Source organism: Leopardus geoffroyi, chromosome E2 (assembly GCF_018350155.1).
Source record: "Leopardus geoffroyi isolate Oge1 chromosome E2, O.geoffroyi_Oge1_pat1.0, whole genome shotgun sequence".
Classification (NCBI taxonomy): Eukaryota; Metazoa; Chordata; class Mammalia; order Carnivora; family Felidae; genus Leopardus; species Leopardus geoffroyi.
This window is the reverse complement of record NC_059335.1, coordinates 11808144-11827164: the sequence shown is the minus strand read 5'-3', so window position 1 is coordinate 11827164 and position 19021 is coordinate 11808144. Positions and strand designations below refer to the sequence as shown.

The following is a 19021-nucleotide window of genomic DNA, read 5'->3' as shown; positions in this document are numbered from 1 at the left end:
GGTAGGACTGTGCCTGGGGAGTTCAAGGGGCAATAAAGAGGCCAGGGTGACGGGAGCAGAAGAAGGAAGAGGGAAAGGGAGGGAGGTGAGTTCAGGGAGATGGGAGCAGTAGATGGTTCAGGACAAATAAAGCGTAACGGACGGTAGCTTTTATTTATTTATTTATTTATTTATTTATCCGGGAGCTGAAAAAAGACTGGTAGGCTGATAACGGCCCCTCAAAGTCGTCTGTGTCCTAATGTCGTGTGAATGTTACCTTACATGGCAAAAGGGACTTTGCAGGTATGATCAAGTTAAGGATCCTGAGGGGGCCCCTGGGTGGCGTCGGTTAAGTGCCAATAACTCATTTGTGGGGCACCTGGGTGGCCCAGTGTGTTAAGTGGCTGACTCTTGATTTCGGCTCAGCTCACGATCTCACGGTTTGTGAGTTCAAGCCCCGCATCGGGCTCTGCGCTGACAGTACGGAGCCTGCTTGGGATGCTCTCTCTCTCTCTCTCTGCCTCTCTCTCTCTCTCTCAAGCTAAATAAAAAAAACTTAAAAAAAAAAAGAAAAGAATTTCAGGGGCGCCTGGGTGGTTCAGTCAGTTGGGCACCTGACTCTTGATTTGGGCTCAGGCCATGATCTCGCAGTTTGTGGGTTCGAGCCCCACGTCAGGCTCCGCGCTGACAGTGCAGGGCCTGCTTCGGATCCCCTCTCTCTGCCCCTCCCCTGCTCACGCTCTCACTCTCTCAAAGATAAATAAATTTAAAAAATAAACTTAAAAAGAAAAAAGAATTTCACCAGAAACCTTTAAAAACAATAACTTGTTGCTTCATCAGTGCAACAAACATTTATTGACCACCTGCTGTATGCAGTGGTCGTAGCCCCAGAAGAGACAGCCGAGAACGAAACAGAGGTCCCTGCCGTCAGAGAACTGACAACACGCGGCGTCAAACACAATCTCCGGGGGGAGTGACGTCGCGAAGGAGAATGCGCAGGCACCGAGAAAGCTGGGGGGGGGGGGGGAACTGGAGTGGGGGACCCCCAGGTGTCTGGCTTGACCACAGGAGGCAGCGACCCGGGGGGGTGGGGTGTGGAGACAGTGCACGTGGGTGCACCCTGCAGCATGGCCGCCCCAGAAATGTCATCTTCTATCACCGGTTGGGGTGTGAGTTGATCGGGTCCGTCCTAAAGCCGGGCTTGCAGGCAGGACCCATGTCAATGCAGAACCAGCAGGGGGCAGCAGAGGACCGTGCAGACCCACAGACAAGCTCCCAGGCCGCTCGGAGCCTCTCGCACCCCACCTCCCTGCGCCTGTCCTTAGCCTCTGCGCCTTTGTTCCCACTTCTGGGTGCCCTGAGAACGCACCCAGCTGCCCAGGCCCAAAGCATAGGCGCCTTCTACCCTCAGGGAAGGACAAGCACCGGAACCCGCCTCCTAGGGCCTCCTGAGATTGGGGTCTCTGCAGCCCAGCCCTGGGCCAGGACATTTCTCCCCGTCACCTCCTACCTGGTCTCCTGCCCCCTCCTACCCTCCCCCCCCCACAAGACAGCCCAAGGGATCTTTCTGAATCCCAAACTCAGTACTGCCTCTCCCTGCTCAGAACCATCCATGGCTCCCCAGTGCCCTTAAAGTCCAAGCTTCTCGCCACAGCCTGCAAATCTCTGGGAGGTCTGGCTCCAGGAGGCCCCTCGGCCTCTCTCAGCACCCCTGACCCTCACCCCCACCCTGAGATCTGCGGTCTACAGTCCACCAGACCGAACTGCTTCTAGACCCTTCACATTTGGCTCCCAGTGCTGGGAGCATGCCCGCAGGCACAGCACTCCACCCTGCCTGCCCCACCCCCACTCATCTCCCAGGTCTCAGCTCAGACACCTCTTCCTCCAGGAAGCCCTCCCTGACCCTCCAGCTGGTTCAGCTCCTTCTGAGTTCATCCGCTTCAGCCCTGCCCACTCTGGCTGGTCACCATCTAGGGACAGACTCGTCTCTCCACAGGACTGTAGGCACCGGAAGGGCAGGGCCGGGGCCGCCGGGGTCACCGATGGGTCCCGGCACCAGGCAGCAGGACAGGCACGGGGCAAGGGCTCAAGGAACGTATGTGACACACGGGAACGTGTGTGGATCCTCGTTATCTACATATCCGCAGCCTCCACTCATTCATCGACAAATGTTCACCGGGCACCTACTGTCCGCCGAGCTGTGTTGAATGAACCTACCCGGGCTGCAGAGACGAGAAGAGAAACCAGACAAGTGCCTCCTCTCAGGAAGCGTGCAGGCCTGGGGGGGGGTGGGGGGGAGGTGACATAACATGCCCTGCACTGCGCTAACCCCTTCACGCTGATGAGCTTCATTTTATCCTCACAAGTTTACTCAGGGAGGCGCTGTGACCATTCCCATTTTACAGATGGGCAAACCGAGGAGGCTAAGGACGTTCAGGTCACACAGGGTGCAAAACGGATCCACTGGAAATAGAACCAGGGTCTTTCTAACATCCGGCTTTCTCCTCTACTCATTCCGGCCCGTGAAGAAGGACCAAATGTAACCCGGGCCGCCTGGATCGGCCCGGCCCGGCCCGGCCGAGGGGATCTGCCTTCCACGAGGCGGCATGCAGAGAGGCCAATGCCTCTCTGGTGGAGTTTCAGGCCCCGGGTCGGGTTTGGAAGAGCCAGTGTCCTCGGCTGGGACGAGGAGCCCCTGGGGTCCTTCGCCCTCTCTCTCCACCCGAGCTCTGCCCACCAGGGCTCCCGGCGGACCGCCACTCCCTTCCCCTGAGTCCCGGTCACCACTGCATTCTCAGGGCTGTGGCTCCTCGTTATACCGATGAGGAAGTGACCGTCTAGGGAAGGAAACGGGCTGGCCCATGACCAGGACTGATTATGATTCATGGGGAAAACCCTTCCCTCCCGAGCTCAACCTCTTTGTACGCAAAGGGCATCGCACTCTGAAGACTGGCTGGCAGGGCCAGCTGGTGGCCCCGGGCTGGCCGCGGGGGTCGAACCGCCCGTAGGGGTGCAGGCCCCTTCCTGAACCCGGGGGCCCGCGGGGAGCCCGGGAGTTTAGACCCGGGATCTTCACCTGTGGTGCACGCTGGGATTCTATGCAAGACTTTGAGGAAAGCAGTCCACCTCTGGAGTAGACATTTCAAACGATGGGGCCATTTCTGCCTCCTGGGACGGGGACACTTTCCGGGGGCGGCGAAGACGTTCTCCAACTAGATTTGGGGACCGCCGCACCGGGTGAAGTTGATGCTATAGAAGATCGTACCCCTGGGGCGCCTGGCTGGCTCGGTCGGTGAAGGCGTCCGACTCCGGCTCGGGTCACCATCTCACCGTTGGGGGGGGTTCGAGCCCCGCGTCGGGCTCTGTGCCGACAGCTCTGGAGCCCGGGGCCTGCTTCGGATTCTGGGTCTCCCCCGCTCTCTGCCCCTCCCCCACTTGTTCTCTCTCTCTCTCTCTCAAAAAATGAACATTAAAAAATTTCTTTAATAAAATAAAATCGTAAAAAAGGAAAGAAAAGTATGCCCCAGGGAAGCTGAGGAAGGGATGATGTTTATGAGAGACAGGAACCCTGAACAATACTGACCGAATATTTGAAGGAAACACTCCGGGGGGAGCGGTGGGTGGGTGGGGGAAGGGGGGCGTGACTGGCAGGAGCCGGGGGATGGGCGGGGAGCCATCGCTCTCCCCTCTACTTTCGATGAGTGCGTGGAATCTGGAGATGTTCCAGAACAAAAAGTTATCCAATTGTTTTTACCTAACTCTAAATCCAAATCCGCGCCCCGCTCCCGTATTCCGGATGGATAAAATGCACCCGACTAGCCTATAATGGGTCATCTTGCATCCAAAATCTTACTCCCTATGTCCCCTGCTTCCTGTGTAACCACCTCTTCCCTCTGCCCCCTCCCTCCCTCCCTCAGCTCCGGCCACACCAGCCTCCTCACTGTCCTCGCCCTTACCAAAGACCTTCTTGCCTCAGGGCCTTTGCACCTGCTGTGCCAACTGCCAAAAGCGCCCTTCCCCCTATGTTCCTTCACAGACCCCACCACGTCCTTCAGCTCCCAGCTCACATGGCCCTCCCTGACCTCCCTGGTCACTCCCTACCCTCTTGCCCTACTTTATTTTTTTATAGCAGTTGTCTGTCCCTGACGTGATATGCCTTATCGGTTTTTCGATTAGCGTTCATCTCCCTCCAATGGGATGAAGCCCAACAAGGAAAGCGATGTTGCCCGTATCCCCAGCGCAGCCTGGCAGATAGTCGGTGCTCGATAAATATTTGTGAAATGATTGAAGGACGAGGAAAAACCCGGGTGAATGAGGTGAGAGGACAGAAGCGGGGGATGGGTGTCCAGACAAAGGGCAAAGCCCGCGCTAAAGGGCTGAGGCTCCTCAGATCCACCCGCCGGCCCGCCCCTGCATGGTAGCCCCAGTGCTCTTCCCGGGGGTGAGGACTTTAGGGGATCTGGGGTCCTTTCTCCCCAAGGACAGCCTCCCCCGGACCAAGCCCAGACCTTGCCAGGCGGGCACAGGAAGCCACACCTTGAGGTCAGGTCCCTGAGTAAATATTGCAGCACCCTGGGCCTTCTCTCACCAGATAAGGGGAGGGAAGGGGGTCAGAAACCCGCTTTGGCCTCTCGCTGAGGGATTAGCTCCAGCCCCTCAGCTCCAAGGTCTCTGCCAGGGGAAGGAGAGGACAAGGGTCTTGCCACAAGGGGCCCAGGCTAGTTTCCATCTAGCAAATACTGATTAGGTCCGCGGTGGGTGGGGTCTCCATGAAGGACAGGGCCCCGGGCCGGCTCCCTAGGGAACTTAGTGACGTGGCTGGTCAGATAAGAGGGCTTGGGGTGGGGGTGGGGGGGTGGAAGTGAGCTGACAAGACCTGAGAACCTTGTCCCCAGCCTGCTGTGATAAGACGCACCCACTCCAGCCTCCTGAGGCAATGGCCTTGAGCCTCAGTTTCCCGGTCTGCAAAATGGATCCTCAGCGGGGAGGGAGGGGGCTGCGGGACAAGGTAACGGGTAAGAGCCTCTCTGTAAAACGTACCCACGGTCCGGCCGTTTCCCCCTCCCGGGTGCCCGCTTTGGTGCCATCCGGCAGGAAGGATGGGAGCCACGTACACAGGACAAAATGCCCGGGTACCTTTTACTCATAGCTCATCTCGGTTCAGAGAAGTTAGCGGCCCGTGGCCACCATACGGGACACGGCTGGACTACCGCAGTCACCTCCTCAGCCCCTCCCAGCCCCGCGGCCACCCCCTCCGCGCCAGTCTGTTACCCACACGCAGCCAGAAGTTTCTACAAATACCTAAGTGTCAAACCCCCATCCGTTCTCTGCTCAAAGCCCTTCCATGGCTCCAGCGTCACAGCAAAAGCCAAAATCCTCCGGCGGCCCATGAGGCCTGCCAGATCCTCCCCTGTTCCTTCAGCGGCCCCCTCACTCTTCCTCACGCTCCTGCCTCAGGACCTTGGCACTGCTGTGCCCGCTGCCTGGAATGCTCTTCCCCTGGATCCAGCATGGCTCCCTTATTCAGTCTCTCCTCCAGGGTCGCCTCCTACAACGTCTTCTCGCTGCCCGACATAAGGCAGTGCCCAGGCCCCCTCCTCTCCCTCCCCTGCTTTCTTTTTCCCCATGGCATTACCCCCACCTGATACAAAGCTCTATGTGGTTGTGTTTATTCCCCTACTGATCATCTCGCCAGACAGAAAGAAGGTCAGTTCTCCGAGGCAGGGACTTGTGTCTACTCACGCCCATAGCCTCCCACCTAGCCCGGTGCCTAACACACAGCAGGTGCTCGAGAAACTTCAGCTCTCACTTCAACCAAGGATCCAGGCTGGGGTCCGGGAGCACCAGCGGAGGGGCTGGGAGGTGGGGAATGGGGCGGATCCGGAAAGGCAAGGACAGCAGACGCTGCGAGTGGTCGGGAGCCATGGCAGAGTCTGGACAAAAGCCTGGACCTGTTCCAGTACTTTTTCAGAGCCACGGCCTCCTCCTGCTCCTCAACCAGATAGCGAATCACCAGACACCCAGGCCTCCCTGTCATCCGCCCCTGGTGTCCACTTCCACAAGCGCTCTGCGCCCCACCCTGTGCTGTCCGGCAATGGGGACACGGCGGTGACCACAACGACCCAGGTCCTGCCCTCCCAGGACTCACAGTCCAGATGGGGAGACAGGCCCCCCCCCGACTGTGAGCAGCCAGGGTGGTCAGGGTGCTCTTAACCACCACCGCCCCCTCCCAGAGTCCAGGAGGGCATTCTGGAGGAGGAGGAGGAGGAGGAGGAGGAGGAGTTGGGCAAGCAATGAAACAGCAGAGGGAAGCGGGGATATGCTGGGCCGGGAGGGCAGAAGGGAGGCGGAATAACCAGAGCGCAGAGTTCCCGGGAGGAAGGGGTGTCCGAGAGGCCAGTCGAGCCGGCAGGGACCAGGCCACGCAGGGCCCCACGGGCCATGCCAAGGAGCTGGGCTTTCTCCCGAGGGCGCCGGGGAGGAACGCAGGTTCTGAGCACCGTGGAAGGAGGGAGGGCGAGACCAGGGCCAGAAACCTGGGAGGACGTGGGGGCGGGGGGCAGCCAGACAAAGGGCAGGAGGGGTGCCTGGACCAGGGCAGGGGCCACAGGGAGGGAGAGAAAGGCACACATGGGAGAGAGATTTAAGAGGCAGGGGCCACAGGATGTGGCGTGCCGGTGGGGAAGCGTCGGGGACAGAGGCCTGGGTCTCTCTGTCCCAGTGACGGGTGGACAGTGTCACCAACCCCTTTGATAAGAGGACGAGGAGCAGAAGCAGGCCTGATGCCAAGGTCGGTCTGGGACAAGGTGAGCGAGTGGCGCCCAGGGACAGCTCGGGGGAGGCGTCCTGAATGACTCTGAGACGCGGTCCCAGGGCTCAGGGGAGAGGAGGCCTGGGTCAGGACAGAGAAGGGTGAGGTGAGGCTGCAGGTGGGGGGGGGGGAGACAAGGCGCCAGCGCACCCACACCTCTCGCAACCCCCCCATCAGAGCCCCGCCCTGCAAGGGTAGCTCAGGACACGGTGCCCGAGGAGCAAACTGGGACAGCTGAGCCACAGGGACGGCCCCCTGCCCGGAGGCAGGCCACTGGGGCCCGAGAAGGGCCGGGGACCCAGAAGCCATCAAGGTATCAGTAATAACATATCTGTCGACAACACCCTTTCCCCAGATCCCCCCCGCCCCGCATCGCCAACGTCACCTTTCCAGAGACAACCTTCCCTGATCCCCTCCCCCACCCCCAACTTAAAAATCGCAAACCCCCGTTCCCGGCTTTATTTTTGCCCCAACTGCACTTATGTCCATCCGACACGGGACAGTTTGTATTGTATTTGTTTACCCCCAAGGGGGCAGGGAATTTACTTGCGCTTAGAACGGTGCCCGGCAGGCAGGAGATGCCCTTGCAATATTTGTTGAATCAATGAGTGGTTTCTTGGCCTTTTGCCCTGTGCTGGGCATCTTCACAACCATTTCACACTGGTTTACTCACTTAATCTTTACAACGGCCCTACGAGGTGGGGACTGTCATTGTTCCCATTTCACAGATGAGGAAACTGAGGCCCAGCAGACTCTATAACTTGCTCAGGGTCGTGGAGGCTCAGGGTCCAGCGCCTGCCCTTTGAATAACGGTGACACCAACCAGACCTCGTGTTGGGGGCCCAGTTCCGCCAGATGCCGGTTCAAGTCCCGACAGGGAGCGTCACGCTAATTGCGCCCAACGAAACCGAGGAGGGCCTACACCATCCCTGTTTCTTTTCTTCCTAATGTTTACTTATTTTTGAGAGAGACAGACAGAGCATGAGCAGGGGAGGGACGCAGAGAGAGGGAGACCCAGAATCCGAAGCAGGCTCCGGGCTCTGAGCTGAGAGCACGGAGCCCGACGCGGGGCTCGAACTCACGGACCGCGAGATCATGACCTGAGCCGAAGTCGGACGCCCAACCGACCGAGCCATCCAGGCGCCCACCATCTGTGTCTTGCAGAGCAGCTCATGGAGACTCGGCAAGGGACTGCCTCCGGCCCCCCACCTCGGGGAAGTACAGAACCAGGGTCAAAACAGGGCCCTCTGTGGCCCCAGAGGCTCCGCAGACCCATCGGACAGACACGGGAAAGAAGGCCTCAGAAGGAAAGACAGAACGCGCCCTTCTCACCCGGTGCAGGAAGCCAGTCGGCAGCACGGCCCCAAAGAAAGCGCGTAGCCGCCGAGCCTCCTTCGCTCGGGGTGGCTTTGGAGACAGGGCAGGGTTCGAACCCCCTCTCGCTGCAGGAACTTGGGCAAGTCAGAGCCCGTGCCTGGCGCCTCAGTTTCCCCATCTGCAAATGGGGGTTCTAACAGTGCCCACCTCACGGGAAGTCCCCTGAAAAGATACCGGAAGGTCACCCACAGCGCAGAGGCTGGAAAACGGCAGTCGCTGCTGATTGGTTTTATTCTTTGGTGACCCCCAAGTGCACCAGGGCCCGGGGTAAGAACTGCCCTAAAATCTTCCCCCGCCCTCCTCCTCCCTGGCGACCTGGTTCTCCTCCTGGTACCAAACCCGGGCCCTCGGCACAAGGAGGTTAGGCAGCGCCCCAGGAGGCCCGGCCGGGCCGTGACCCCTGGCCGGTGCCTGCCACACCCGCTCTGGTACCCAAACGGGGCCCCAGATCCTCGGTGACTCGATCCCTCCAAATTCAGGTGATCTCCCCCGGCTCCAAATCACCGAACCCTCCCAGGTCCCGCGCCAGACGGAGCCAGGTCCCAACCAGGAAGGGCCTCGGAGCATCGGGACGCCAACGCCGCCGTCTTCGAGTCCGGGTTGGGGGCGAAAGATGGCAGTGACGGGGTGCAGCTGGCTCTTCCTCAGCGGTGAGCGAGAACGGTGCCCCCCCACAACCGCAGGCCCCGGGGAGGGGGGCCTCGGGGAAGGGCAGGGATGCCAGTCCGGGAGAGGGAAGGTGCGAGCCAGAAGTCCAGCGTGCTGGGTAGGGAGGGCCCGGTCTGCTCCTCCAAGAGGCCCCGGCCAGGGCCAGCCACCCAGAGAAGTCTGCAGGGTGGACCTCAGAGATTTTTCTAAGGTCGGGGTGTGAGGCTAAAGCGGGGGGGGGGGGTCACTGACCCACCCTCACTCGCGTGGCAAACCCTGACTGAGCTACAAAAGCGTGGCTGGGGTGAGCCCTGACCCCCAGCTCTGCCTCTCCCTGCGGACGTGGCTTTGGGCAGTCACCTTCCCTTTCTCGGCCTCAGTTTCCTCATCTGTGAAATGGGCTAAACTCCCAGGGTCGTCCGAAGGTCACAATAAGCAGCGCTCACCAGGACTTACTCTAAATGTTTTCTGGGTGTTAACAGCCACCCTAGAAAGGAGGTCCGCTCAGGACCCCCCTCTTCCTAGACGAGAAACCCGAGGCTCGGAGAGGGGAAGCCGCTGGCTGGGCTCAGCCTGTCAGTGGTGGCAGGGCTGAGTGCTAGACCCAGAGCCCTCACCCCTCGCCAGGATGTGTCAGCCTGGAAAGTACCAGAAACCGGGGCCAGGCGTGGAAGCACTTCTCTCCCGAGAACCCGCCGCCACGGCCGCCCCTTCTGGGCAACCACACATACAATTCAAACCCAAGCAGCCCTGACCAGCTAGTCGGGTTTGGGGCTTATCTCCTGGGTTGGAGGGAAAAGGGTGGAGTCAATTCGTCCCGCCCCTACTTGCGGTCAGACGGTCAGACCTGCCGAGGCAGAGAAGGAGCACCGGACTGAGAGTCCGGGCCCAGGGCCTAGACGAGCCAGCCTGATTGTGCAAGCCTGGGTTTGGTGACTCTCACAGCAGGAAAACCCTCTGGGCCCCCAGGAAATCCAAAGTTCTGGCAGGCCGAGCACGTGCTGGGAGCTGGTGCTCAAGGCTTTGGGCCAGACCCCAGGCAGAGCCCATCGAATTCAATCCTCAGTCCCACCGCAGGCCTGAGACCCTACACCTGGCTCACACTGATTAGGCACTTGTGGTATACCAGGAACACGCGTGCCAGGAGATCGCCACGGCTCCTCCTCCACTGAGTGGGGGCAGTGGCCACGGCGGCCTCACCCGCCCCCTCCGGCTCCTCTTCCGCAGCCGCCTTCCTGAGCGCGGGGGCCGAAATCTCTATCACCCCCGAGCCTGCCCAGCCAGCCGAGGGGGACAACGTCACACTGACCGTCCACGGGCTTTCGGGGGAAGTGCTTGCCTACAACTGGTACGCGGGGCCCACGCTCAGCCTGAGTTACCTGGTGGCCAGCTACATCGTGAGCACGGGCGACGAGACCCCTGGCCCGGCCCACACGGGACGGGAGGCTGTGCGCCCCGACGGCGGCCTGGACATCCGGGGCGCCCTGCCCGGGCACTCGGGCACCTACATCTTGCAGACCCTCAACAGGCAGCTCCAGACGGACGTGGGCTACGGACACGTGCAGGTCTATGGTGAGACGCCCCGCCCCCCCCTCGGCCTCCCCTGTACCACGGCCAGCCTTCCCACGTCCGTCCCGGCCCCTCTGATAAAAATTAAAATGAAAATAAGTTAAAATGGAAAACCGTTAAAAAAAAAAAAAAAAAAAAAGACAAAATAACATTAAAATGCTCGCCTCCTTCAGGATGGCTTCCAGGACTGCCTCCTCTCCCATTCTTTGCCCCTCTGGCTGGGGGTTACAGAGACGCCCCCAGGATCCAGCCATGCCCCTTGCCAAGAGCGGGGGTGGCCGGGGGAGCAGGCAGTGCCCGGCCCCCTCCCCCTCTGTCTCTTGCCCCACAGAGATCCTGGCCCAGCCTGTGGTCACCGCCAACAACACGGCACTGGTCGAGCGCCGAGACACCCTGCGCCTGGTGTGCAGCAGCCCCAGCCCCGCTGAGGTCCGCTGGTTCTTCAACGGCGAAGCCCTGCCCATCGCCATCCGCCTCGGCCAGTCCCCCGATGGCCGGGTACTGACCCGGCATGGCGTCCGCAGAGAGGAGGCAGGAGCCTACCAGTGTGAGGTCTGGAACCCGGTCAGTGTCAGCCGCAGCGAGCCCGTCAACCTGACCGTGTACTGTGAGTCCTCCTGGCCCCGCTAGAGATACCCTGCGCCCAAACCTCATAGATGGGGAAACCGAGGCCAGGAGAGGGTGCCCAAGGGCGCACACAGTGAGTCAGGAGGTGAGCTGGGGTGAGGCACCAAGGATCCCTTTCTTAGGGTAGCACTTGACCCATGTCCTAAGGACTAAAAACCACCCTTGAAACGGACCAATCCTTCAGTTTGAAGCAATACAAGCAGGGAAGAGACACAGGGCTGGTTGGTTGTGAAATGGAGGTGGGAAGTGAGTGGCGGGTGGGAGGGGAGACAAAAGAAGAAAACCCAACCAAAGCATGGAGTCATTCCCAGGGGCAGCAGATACGCAGTGTGGAATCCGGGGGAAATAAATCACAGAGGTACGCAAGGGCCGCCGATGTAGAAACGCTTAGAGCCTAGAATCCTACGGCCAGAGAATTCTGGATTTAAGAAGCACTGAATTCTAGACTCTGAGAATCCTAGAAACTCTAGCAGCAGAGATTCTTAGAATCTTAGAATCTAATTCTAAAATCTTAGAGGCACCCAACCCTAGAATTTTAGAAACATAGACTTCTAGAATCTTAGAATCCTAGAACCTAGAAGCATTGACTCTTGAAGCCCTAGAATTCTAGACTCTTAGAATGGCTTATGGGAAACTGATAGACCGATAGTCTAGTCGTCGTCGTCTTCTTCTTTCTCTTCTTCTCTTTTTTTTATTGGAGCCATAGACTTCAAAAATATCTTGAAATTGTGTCTGGCCCAACATCCTCTTTCTACAGATGAGAAAACAGGTCCCCTGAAAGGGGAAAGTGATTCTCGAGATCCTAGAGCAAGTTAGAGATGTGTGTGGGATCCGAAAAAGCCAGAGCTTTCTCCCTCCGCTAGGCCCACACACTCCCAGAGGCCCAGCGTGGTGGAGAGGAAGCCAGGGTGCCCATCTCTACTCCCCTGTCGCTCTACTGCCCCGTCTCTCTCCCTCCTGCCCCCCACAGATGGCCCAGAACGCGTGGCCATCCTCCAAGATTCCACCACCCGCACGGGCTGTACCATCAAACTGGACTTCAACACGTCCCTCACCCTGTGGTGTGTGTCCAAGTCCTGCCCAGAGCCCGAGTATGTGTGGGCCTTCAACGGGCGGGCCCTCAAGAACGGGCAAGACCACCTCAACATCACTAGCATGACGGCGGCCCAGGAGGGCACGTACACGTGTATTGCTAAGAACCCCAAGACCCTGCTTTCCGGATCCGCCTCGGTGGTGGTCAAGCTCTCCGGTGAGTCGCCCCCAGCCTGACCACCACCCCCTCCCCATGGAGGCCCAGTTGGACTATGAAGGTTTGGCCCCTCCACCAACAGTTAGCGCACCATGTGCCCAGGAGATCACTGGAGAGTTAAGAGATTCCCAGCCCATTCTTTGGCCAAGTCACAGAGTGGCATATCGGGTGGACCCCCTCTTCGTCTGGAGACGGTCCATGCCTTGTCGCCTGGAAAACAATGAATCAGACTCTTCCTTGAGAGTCCTCAGTGTGTACCTGTCCACATCGGGCAGTGGCAGGGCGGGAAAACGTTCAGACATCCCTTCCTGTGAGTGCCCGTTCTAAATTCAGCCAGTCACAGATGCTTTGGGGCTGACCCATTCTCTCCACACAGACAGGTGAACTCCTGTGCGGCCAACTGGATTACCCAGTTATCTGGCGCAGAGGACCGTGCACGCACGCGCGCGCGCACACACACGCACACACACACACACACACACACACACACACACACACACACACGGAAAGTCACAGCCAGCTGATGGCAAGTGGAAAAACACAGCCAGGGAAGCATTGTCTTGCCTCTGTCCTTAAACAACCTGGGGGCTGGGGGTAGTGCAGACACAGCTGGTGTTTTCAGAGCTATCAGGATCCTCAGGGGACACTTTCTCATCCCCTGGGGATGGTGGCTTTGAACACTGAGGCCTCCTTAATTCTGCCTTGGTTCCTTCCCAAGTGGCCACCATGCCCCCAGGGACGGTGGGAACAGTCCTTCCCTCCCTCCCTCCTCCCTCCCTCCTACTAACAGGCTGGGTCTCATCCAAAGGGTGGATACTCTTTCACCCAAAGCAGAAATGGCATCCCCAAAGGTAAGTATACCTCCTGCCCCACCCCACCTGGGGCCTTGGTAGCTGGTCTTGGCCAGAGACAGGGAGATGTACCAGATGACCCCAGGTGCCGCCCCAAGCCCTGCCTGTGCAGGCCAAGATGGGGGGTGCCCAAGTGTGCAGGTATGTGCAGGGAGTGGGTAGAGCACCCCCGAGGGCCTCCCGAACTGTCAGCAACCCCGTGGCAAGTGTCAGGGAGAGACAGAGGAAAGGGAGACTCTATCCTGATCCCCATCTGGGGGAGACTCTGATGTGATGGAGGAGACATGGTCTCTGCTCTTGGAGAGATGATCCTGGAATAGGGAAGCATGACTTCCTTATTCGAGGAGCTGCCAGTCAGAGAGAAGAGGCAATGTCTCACACTCCATGGACTTTAAGCAATGATGGAGGAGACATGACACCCACCCTCAATGAGCTCCCAGTCAGATGGAGGAGACAGTCAGTTCACCTTGGGGAGACTTTGTATTCTGATGGGAGAGATGTGGTCTTAAGGAGACATGGTCTTTTTTTTTTTTTTTTTTTTGAGAATTCCTAGTCTGATGGGGGAGACATAGTTCCCACCTTTGGGTTACTCCCAATCTGATGGGGGAGTAAAGCCTCCCCCTACTTTCTAGGAATTTCCAGTCTGATGGGGTAGACATACCCCCATCCAGCTTCTGGGGTCCCCAGCCTGATTGGAGAGACCCAGCCCAATAATCTGGAATTTCGAATCTGATGGAAGAGACATGGCCTCCCACCCTCTGGAATCTTTCAGTTTGATAAGAAACTATGGCCCCCACATCCTGAGGTCTCTTGGTTTGACAAAAGAGATACAACCTGGGGTACACAACTCCCAACTGAGGGGGAGACAGGGCCCCCATGTTCTGAGAATTTCCAGTCTGATAGGGGAGATATGCCCCCCCCCCCATATTCTAGAATTTCCAATCTGATAGGGGAGACATGGCCCCTATATTTTGGGAATTTCTAATCTGATGGAGGAGACATGGTTTGACTCTCTAGGGTCTTCTAGTTAAGCGGGAGAGATATCCCCCGAGGGCTGGAAATTCTTAGTCTAAGGTGGGAGAGGTGGCCCCCACCCTTGGGGTCCCCCAATCTCCTGAGGGAAGACAGAGCTCCCTGGCAGGCATTGTCGGGACACAAAACCCACCTCCACGGCCACACAAGTCAGCTCCTTCCTCTGTCTCCTCCCCCGGGGGCCCCGCACGGGGCGGCACCAGTCAGTTGCGGGGGAGGCAGGGGCGCGGGGGTGGGAGGGGGACGCCACGCCAGGTGCAGGCCCGGTGACCCAGCCCCCCGCCCCGCCCCCCCCACTCTCTCTTCAGCGGCAGCGGTCGCCATGACGATTGTGCCCGTGCCCACCAGGCCGATGGAGGGCCAGGATGTGACGCTGACCGTCCAGGGCTACCCCAAGGACCTGCTGGTCTACGCCTGGTACCGCGGGCCTGCCTCGGAGCCCGGCCGGCTGCTCAGCCAACTGCCGTCAGGCAACTGGATCGCAGGCCCCGCGCACACAGGCCGGGAGGTGGGCTTCGCCAACTGCTCGCTGCTGGTGCAGAAGCTGAACCTCACGGATGCCGGCCGCTACACCCTCAAGACCGTCACGTTGCAGGGCAAGACCGAGACCCTGGAAGTGGAGCTGCAGGTGGCCCGTGAGTGTGTCAGAGGGGGGCAGAGGGTGTATCTTTTCAGACAGACGCTCCCAAAGCGGGGCTTTGTCTCCTCCAGAGGGGGGAGGGAAGCACAGACGAAGAAGGGTGGATGGGGTCCCCGAGAGACTGAAAGAAGGGGCTCCCTCTCCTCCCTCTGACTTGGGGATCTCCAAATGGAGCTTTTGGCCTCTTCTGTCAAACCGACAGCCTAGACTAGGGGTAGATAGGCCTCCTGCATCGAACTGAAGGCTACCAAAGGGGGATTCCACGCCTCCTCTCTCGTATAAGGAGTACACCAGACTGAAGGTCTCAAGAAAGGAGGCACAGTCTGAGCGTAGGGCACCCTTTTTCCTGCAGGTGGGTAGACCTATTGCCTCCGCTACTTTATTGGGAAAGTGGGTTAGTGATGGGAGTGTACCTCCCCCGTCAGACTGGATGTATAGTATGAAGGTGGATCGTAACTCCCTCTTTAGACTGGGAGATCCTAGACAGTTGGCATCATGTCTCGGCCTCTGCATTAGGGTAAGAGTGAGGACAGAATTTCTACCATCAGAGGGGGACATTTTTCTCTCAAAGTGAAATAGGAAAAACCTCCTCCGTTAGGATAGAGGCTTCTAGGTGATGGGAATTTTGTCTCCTCCCTCAGACTGGGAATTCCCAGTGGTCAGGAGCCATGTCCCTTCCATCAGTCCGGGAATTCCCAGATGTTGAAGACCATGTCTTGCCCATCATAGTAGGGACTCCCAGAGTCAGGGACTATGTCTCCTCCATCAGACTGGGAGCTCCCAGAAACAGGGACCAGGTCTCCTCCATCAGACCGGAAGTTCTCTGAGTCAATGAACCATGTCTCCCACATCAGACTCGGAGCTCCCAGGGTTAAAGACCATGTCTCCTCCATCAGACTGGGAGCTCCCAGAAACAGGGACCAGGTCTCCTCCATCAGACTGGTAGTTCTCGGAGTCAATGAACCATGTCTCCCACATCAGACTGGGAGCTCCCAGAGTTAAAGACCATGTCTCCTCCATCAGACTGGGAGCTCCCAGAGTTAGGGACCATGTCTCCTCCATCAGACTGGGGGCTCCCAGAACCAAGGACCATGTCTCCTCCATCAGACTGGGGGCTCCCAGAGCCAAGGACCATGTCTCCTCCATCAGACTGGGAGCTCCCAGGGGCAGGGACCATATCTCCTCCATCAGACTGGGAGCTCCCAGAGGCAGGGACCAGGTCTCCTCCATCAGACTGGGGGCTCCCAGAGGCAGGGACCAGGACCATCCCCATCAGACTAGACATCCCCAGAGGTCCAAGAGGCCATGTCCCTGAGGCAGGCTTCATCCCATTAGACCAGGAGCTCTCAGACACTGGGAACTTGGTCATTCTCCAGTCTGGAGCCTCCTCTCCCCCATCAGACCAGGCATTTTTGGAAGCCCTGAGTCAGGGATGGCATCTCCCAGCTCAGATGTGAACTTTCTGGGGTCAGGAAATCAGTCACTGCCAGGCACCCCTTCCTTCATCAAACCCTGGTCCTGGGTCAGTGCTGGAGGTAGAATGCTCTTCGATGGCAGCAGGCCCCCCCTCCCCCCACCCATGAAGCCTCGGAAATCCTTTTCACCCTGTCTCTCTTCTCACAGTCAACCTCCCTCCCCTGCATGAGGACCAACGCCACCTTCCTGAACCTGAACCTGGCACAGGCTGAGCGTGGGGCCGCGGAAGGCTGGGGGTGGGCAGGGGAGCACGAGGGGTGGGGGCACCGGGAGCTCGTCCTCTACCTCCCTGACAGCCTCTTCCACCCTTCTGCCCCCTCCCCCCCTCAGCCCTGGAGTAGCAGCGCAGCTGTGGCTGTGGGGACCTCCGGAGAGAAGAGCTCTTCACGCCGTCCTCCCCTTCTCCTCCCCCTGATCGGAGGACCACTTGTTCCCAGGGAGGATGCCGGACTGACCACGGTCGGCTGTTCTCCTGCTTCCGCGCTAGAGCTAGAACTGACAGGGCCCTACTTCTCTGAGTTGTCGGACAGCCACAGAGGCCATAAATGTCCTGGTTAACACATGCATGTGTCAGCCTCTCCTTCTCTGACCGTCAACCCTGCCATCTCCTGGTGACCACACTTGCCTCCTTTCCTACCCGAGGTTATTCTCAGGGTGGGTGCACGCGTGCACAGGGATGCCTAATGGACCGTGCTGAGTCCCTCCTGCTCAGTGTCAAGGCCTCGGGCTCTTCCCACGTCTCCCCAGGTTTTATATCTGACGGTCCTGCTTCCCAACGGGCCAAAGACTGCCCCTCCCTGGGACACCAAACACCGGGGTTCTGTGGGACATAGCCCTCCCCTATGCTGCAACTCACTCCCCCTGGGCCCTGAAGCAAGGCTGCTCATGCCAGGACAGGGAATGACCAAATTCCCTGGGGGGCATGAGGGATGCCGTCCATTTAACCAAAGATGCTCCCTTGTGGCCTTCATTGTCCTGGGATTGTCCCCCACCCCATGTCTGTCTCAAACATCACCTGCACAACCCTAAAAATATCTCCCTCCTCCTCTAAATGCAAATGGAGTAGGGGTGGGGGTGAGGGGTAGAGAGTGAGGGATTGGAAGAGAGTGTCTTCTAACACCTGCGACTACTAGGACCAGAGCCACAGGCCCCATTCAGCCAAGATGTCCCGAGAGAGAGAGAAGAGAGAGAGAGAGAGAGAGAGAGAGAGAGACTCTCAGTGTTGGTCAGAAGTGGTGATCACAGACTCAGGGTAGCAAGAGAGGTTTGGGCAGGGATAGAAAGGCCTAGTAGAGAGATTTCCTAGAAAGTTTCAAGACAGAGACTTTCTGGGGTGGCCACGTTGAGATGGGATGGTGGGTGGTGAACGCACACCACAGTGAGGGTTATAAAATCTGGATTATGATCCTCCATTTGCCATGGATTCATTAGACTCTCAGTCTGTCCATCAGCAAAAAATGTGTGGGCTTGGGGCAGGCTAGAATTTTTTCAAACCATTTTATTAGCCTCAGAGCCCTTTCCTCAAATGCAAGCTTACATGGTAGGTCAATATAGGATTCAAAATAGTAATGCGATAAAAGTAGATACAGCCCTCTCTCCCCCAAAGTTTATTTACACCTAGAAAGTTCCTGAGATGTCAATTAAATAAACCTTGAATTACAGAGGCAATTACAATGCAAAATACCAACCAAAATCAAATGCCCGTGAAAACACTAGATCCAGAAACCTGTGGTATAGGGCCAAAGCCGCACTTGGAGGGGGAATGATAGTCTTAAATGCTTAAATGCATTGGGAATACTAAAACGGAAAGAGCTTGACGATGAACAAAATAAGCCGTCCAGAAAAATAAACCAAGGGAAAAAAGGTAAGGAATGTAAAAAGGCAAAAGCAGAAATGGATGAAGGATAAAACAAAACACAGAGTGAGTCAACTAAACCTAACGGTTTTTTGAAATGTTGACGGACATTTTTGAAATGTTGACGGACTAGGCAAACGTTTTGCAAGTGTGATGAGAGACAGGGGAGGCCAATATCTACAATCAAAGAGGCGGGGGTGGGGAGCCGGCTGGCTCTATCCCTAGAACACACGACTCTCCATCTTGGGGTTGTAAGTTTGAGCCCCACGTTGGGTGTAGAGCTTAGTTAAAAATATAAATCGGAAACAATAAATACAATAAAAAGAGAGACTGGTCTGGTTGCAGTAGAGGGTTGGTTCTTGGTTAGATGCACAATAACCAAACACACGAAGGGAAGAGGGTGTGGAATACCCGGGAATAGCTCCCCGGCAGCCACTCCTCTCTCATGATGGCAGTCGCCGCCTCCGGTAAAAGAAACTCAAAGTGTCAGATACTCACTTTCCCAGAGGGCCTTGCAGCTCCGGGTGGCCGTGTAACCAAGTTCTGGCCAATGAAGGACGGAGAGAGCCAAAAGTCGCGTCCACGCCTCTGCCCCCACCCCAGGGAGGCGCCAAGAGCGCTCTCCATGGAGTTTGAACGCTATTTCCTAAATCAGTGGTCTCCAATATTAGGTTTCCGGGCAATGGCACAACTAGGAAGCGTGTGGCTTTGAGTCCACACTCTTAACCCTGATATTATCCAGCCCCCCAAATGGGAAATGGCTCTCGCATGCGCGACCTTCCACCAACACGTAAGAGCGAGCCACGTACCTAGGGCTGGAGCCCAGGAACACCAGTTAGAATTTCGCTTCGGTGGCCAGGAAGGGACTGGAAATAAGACAAGACAGAGAGAAGGCTAACATACAAGA

The 19021-nt window shown here is 57.8% G+C and overlaps 1 protein-coding gene across 7 annotated transcripts; it reads left to right on the top strand.

Moving 5' to 3' along the window:
• The first annotated feature begins 5840 nt into the window (after positions 1–5840).
• On the top strand, positions 5841–16821 carry CEACAM16 (CEA cell adhesion molecule 16, tectorial membrane component). 7 transcript variants are annotated; one of them, XM_045442013.1, is made up of 8 exons: positions 5841–6160; positions 6701–6785; positions 6968–7103; positions 7955–8817; positions 10043–10387; positions 10716–10991; positions 11982–12260; positions 14452–16821. In XM_045442013.1, exons 4-8 carry the CDS (start codon positions 8781–8783, stop codon positions 14934–14936), a joined length of 1422 nt encoding a protein of 473 aa, XP_045297969.1. In that variant the 5' UTR covers positions 5841–6160; positions 6701–6785; positions 6968–7103; positions 7955–8780; the 3' UTR covers positions 14937–16821. The 7 variants fall into 7 exon arrangements, with proteins under 7 accessions (XP_045297969.1, XP_045297970.1, XP_045297967.1 ...); XM_045442014.1 differs by having other exon boundaries at positions 5841–6785; positions 7955–8166; positions 8647–8817; XM_045442011.1 differs by having other exon boundaries at positions 5841–6785; positions 7955–8166; positions 8239–8817.
• Positions 16822–19021: the final 2200 nt, after the last annotated feature.

Bases quoted from the DNA above. Each gene is read 5' to 3' on its own strand.
- CEACAM16 (XM_045442013.1), top strand. From the start codon at position 8,781: ATGGCAGTGACGGGGTGCAGCTGGCTCTTCCTCAGCG. The intron at 10,388-10,715 runs GTGAGACGCCCC...CTTGCCCCACAG, and splicing joins CGGACACGTGCAGGTCTATG to AGATCCTGGCCCAGCCTGTG. The intron at 10,992-11,981 runs GTGAGTCCTCCT...TGCCCCCCACAG, and splicing joins CGTCAACCTGACCGTGTACT to ATGGCCCAGAACGCGTGGCC.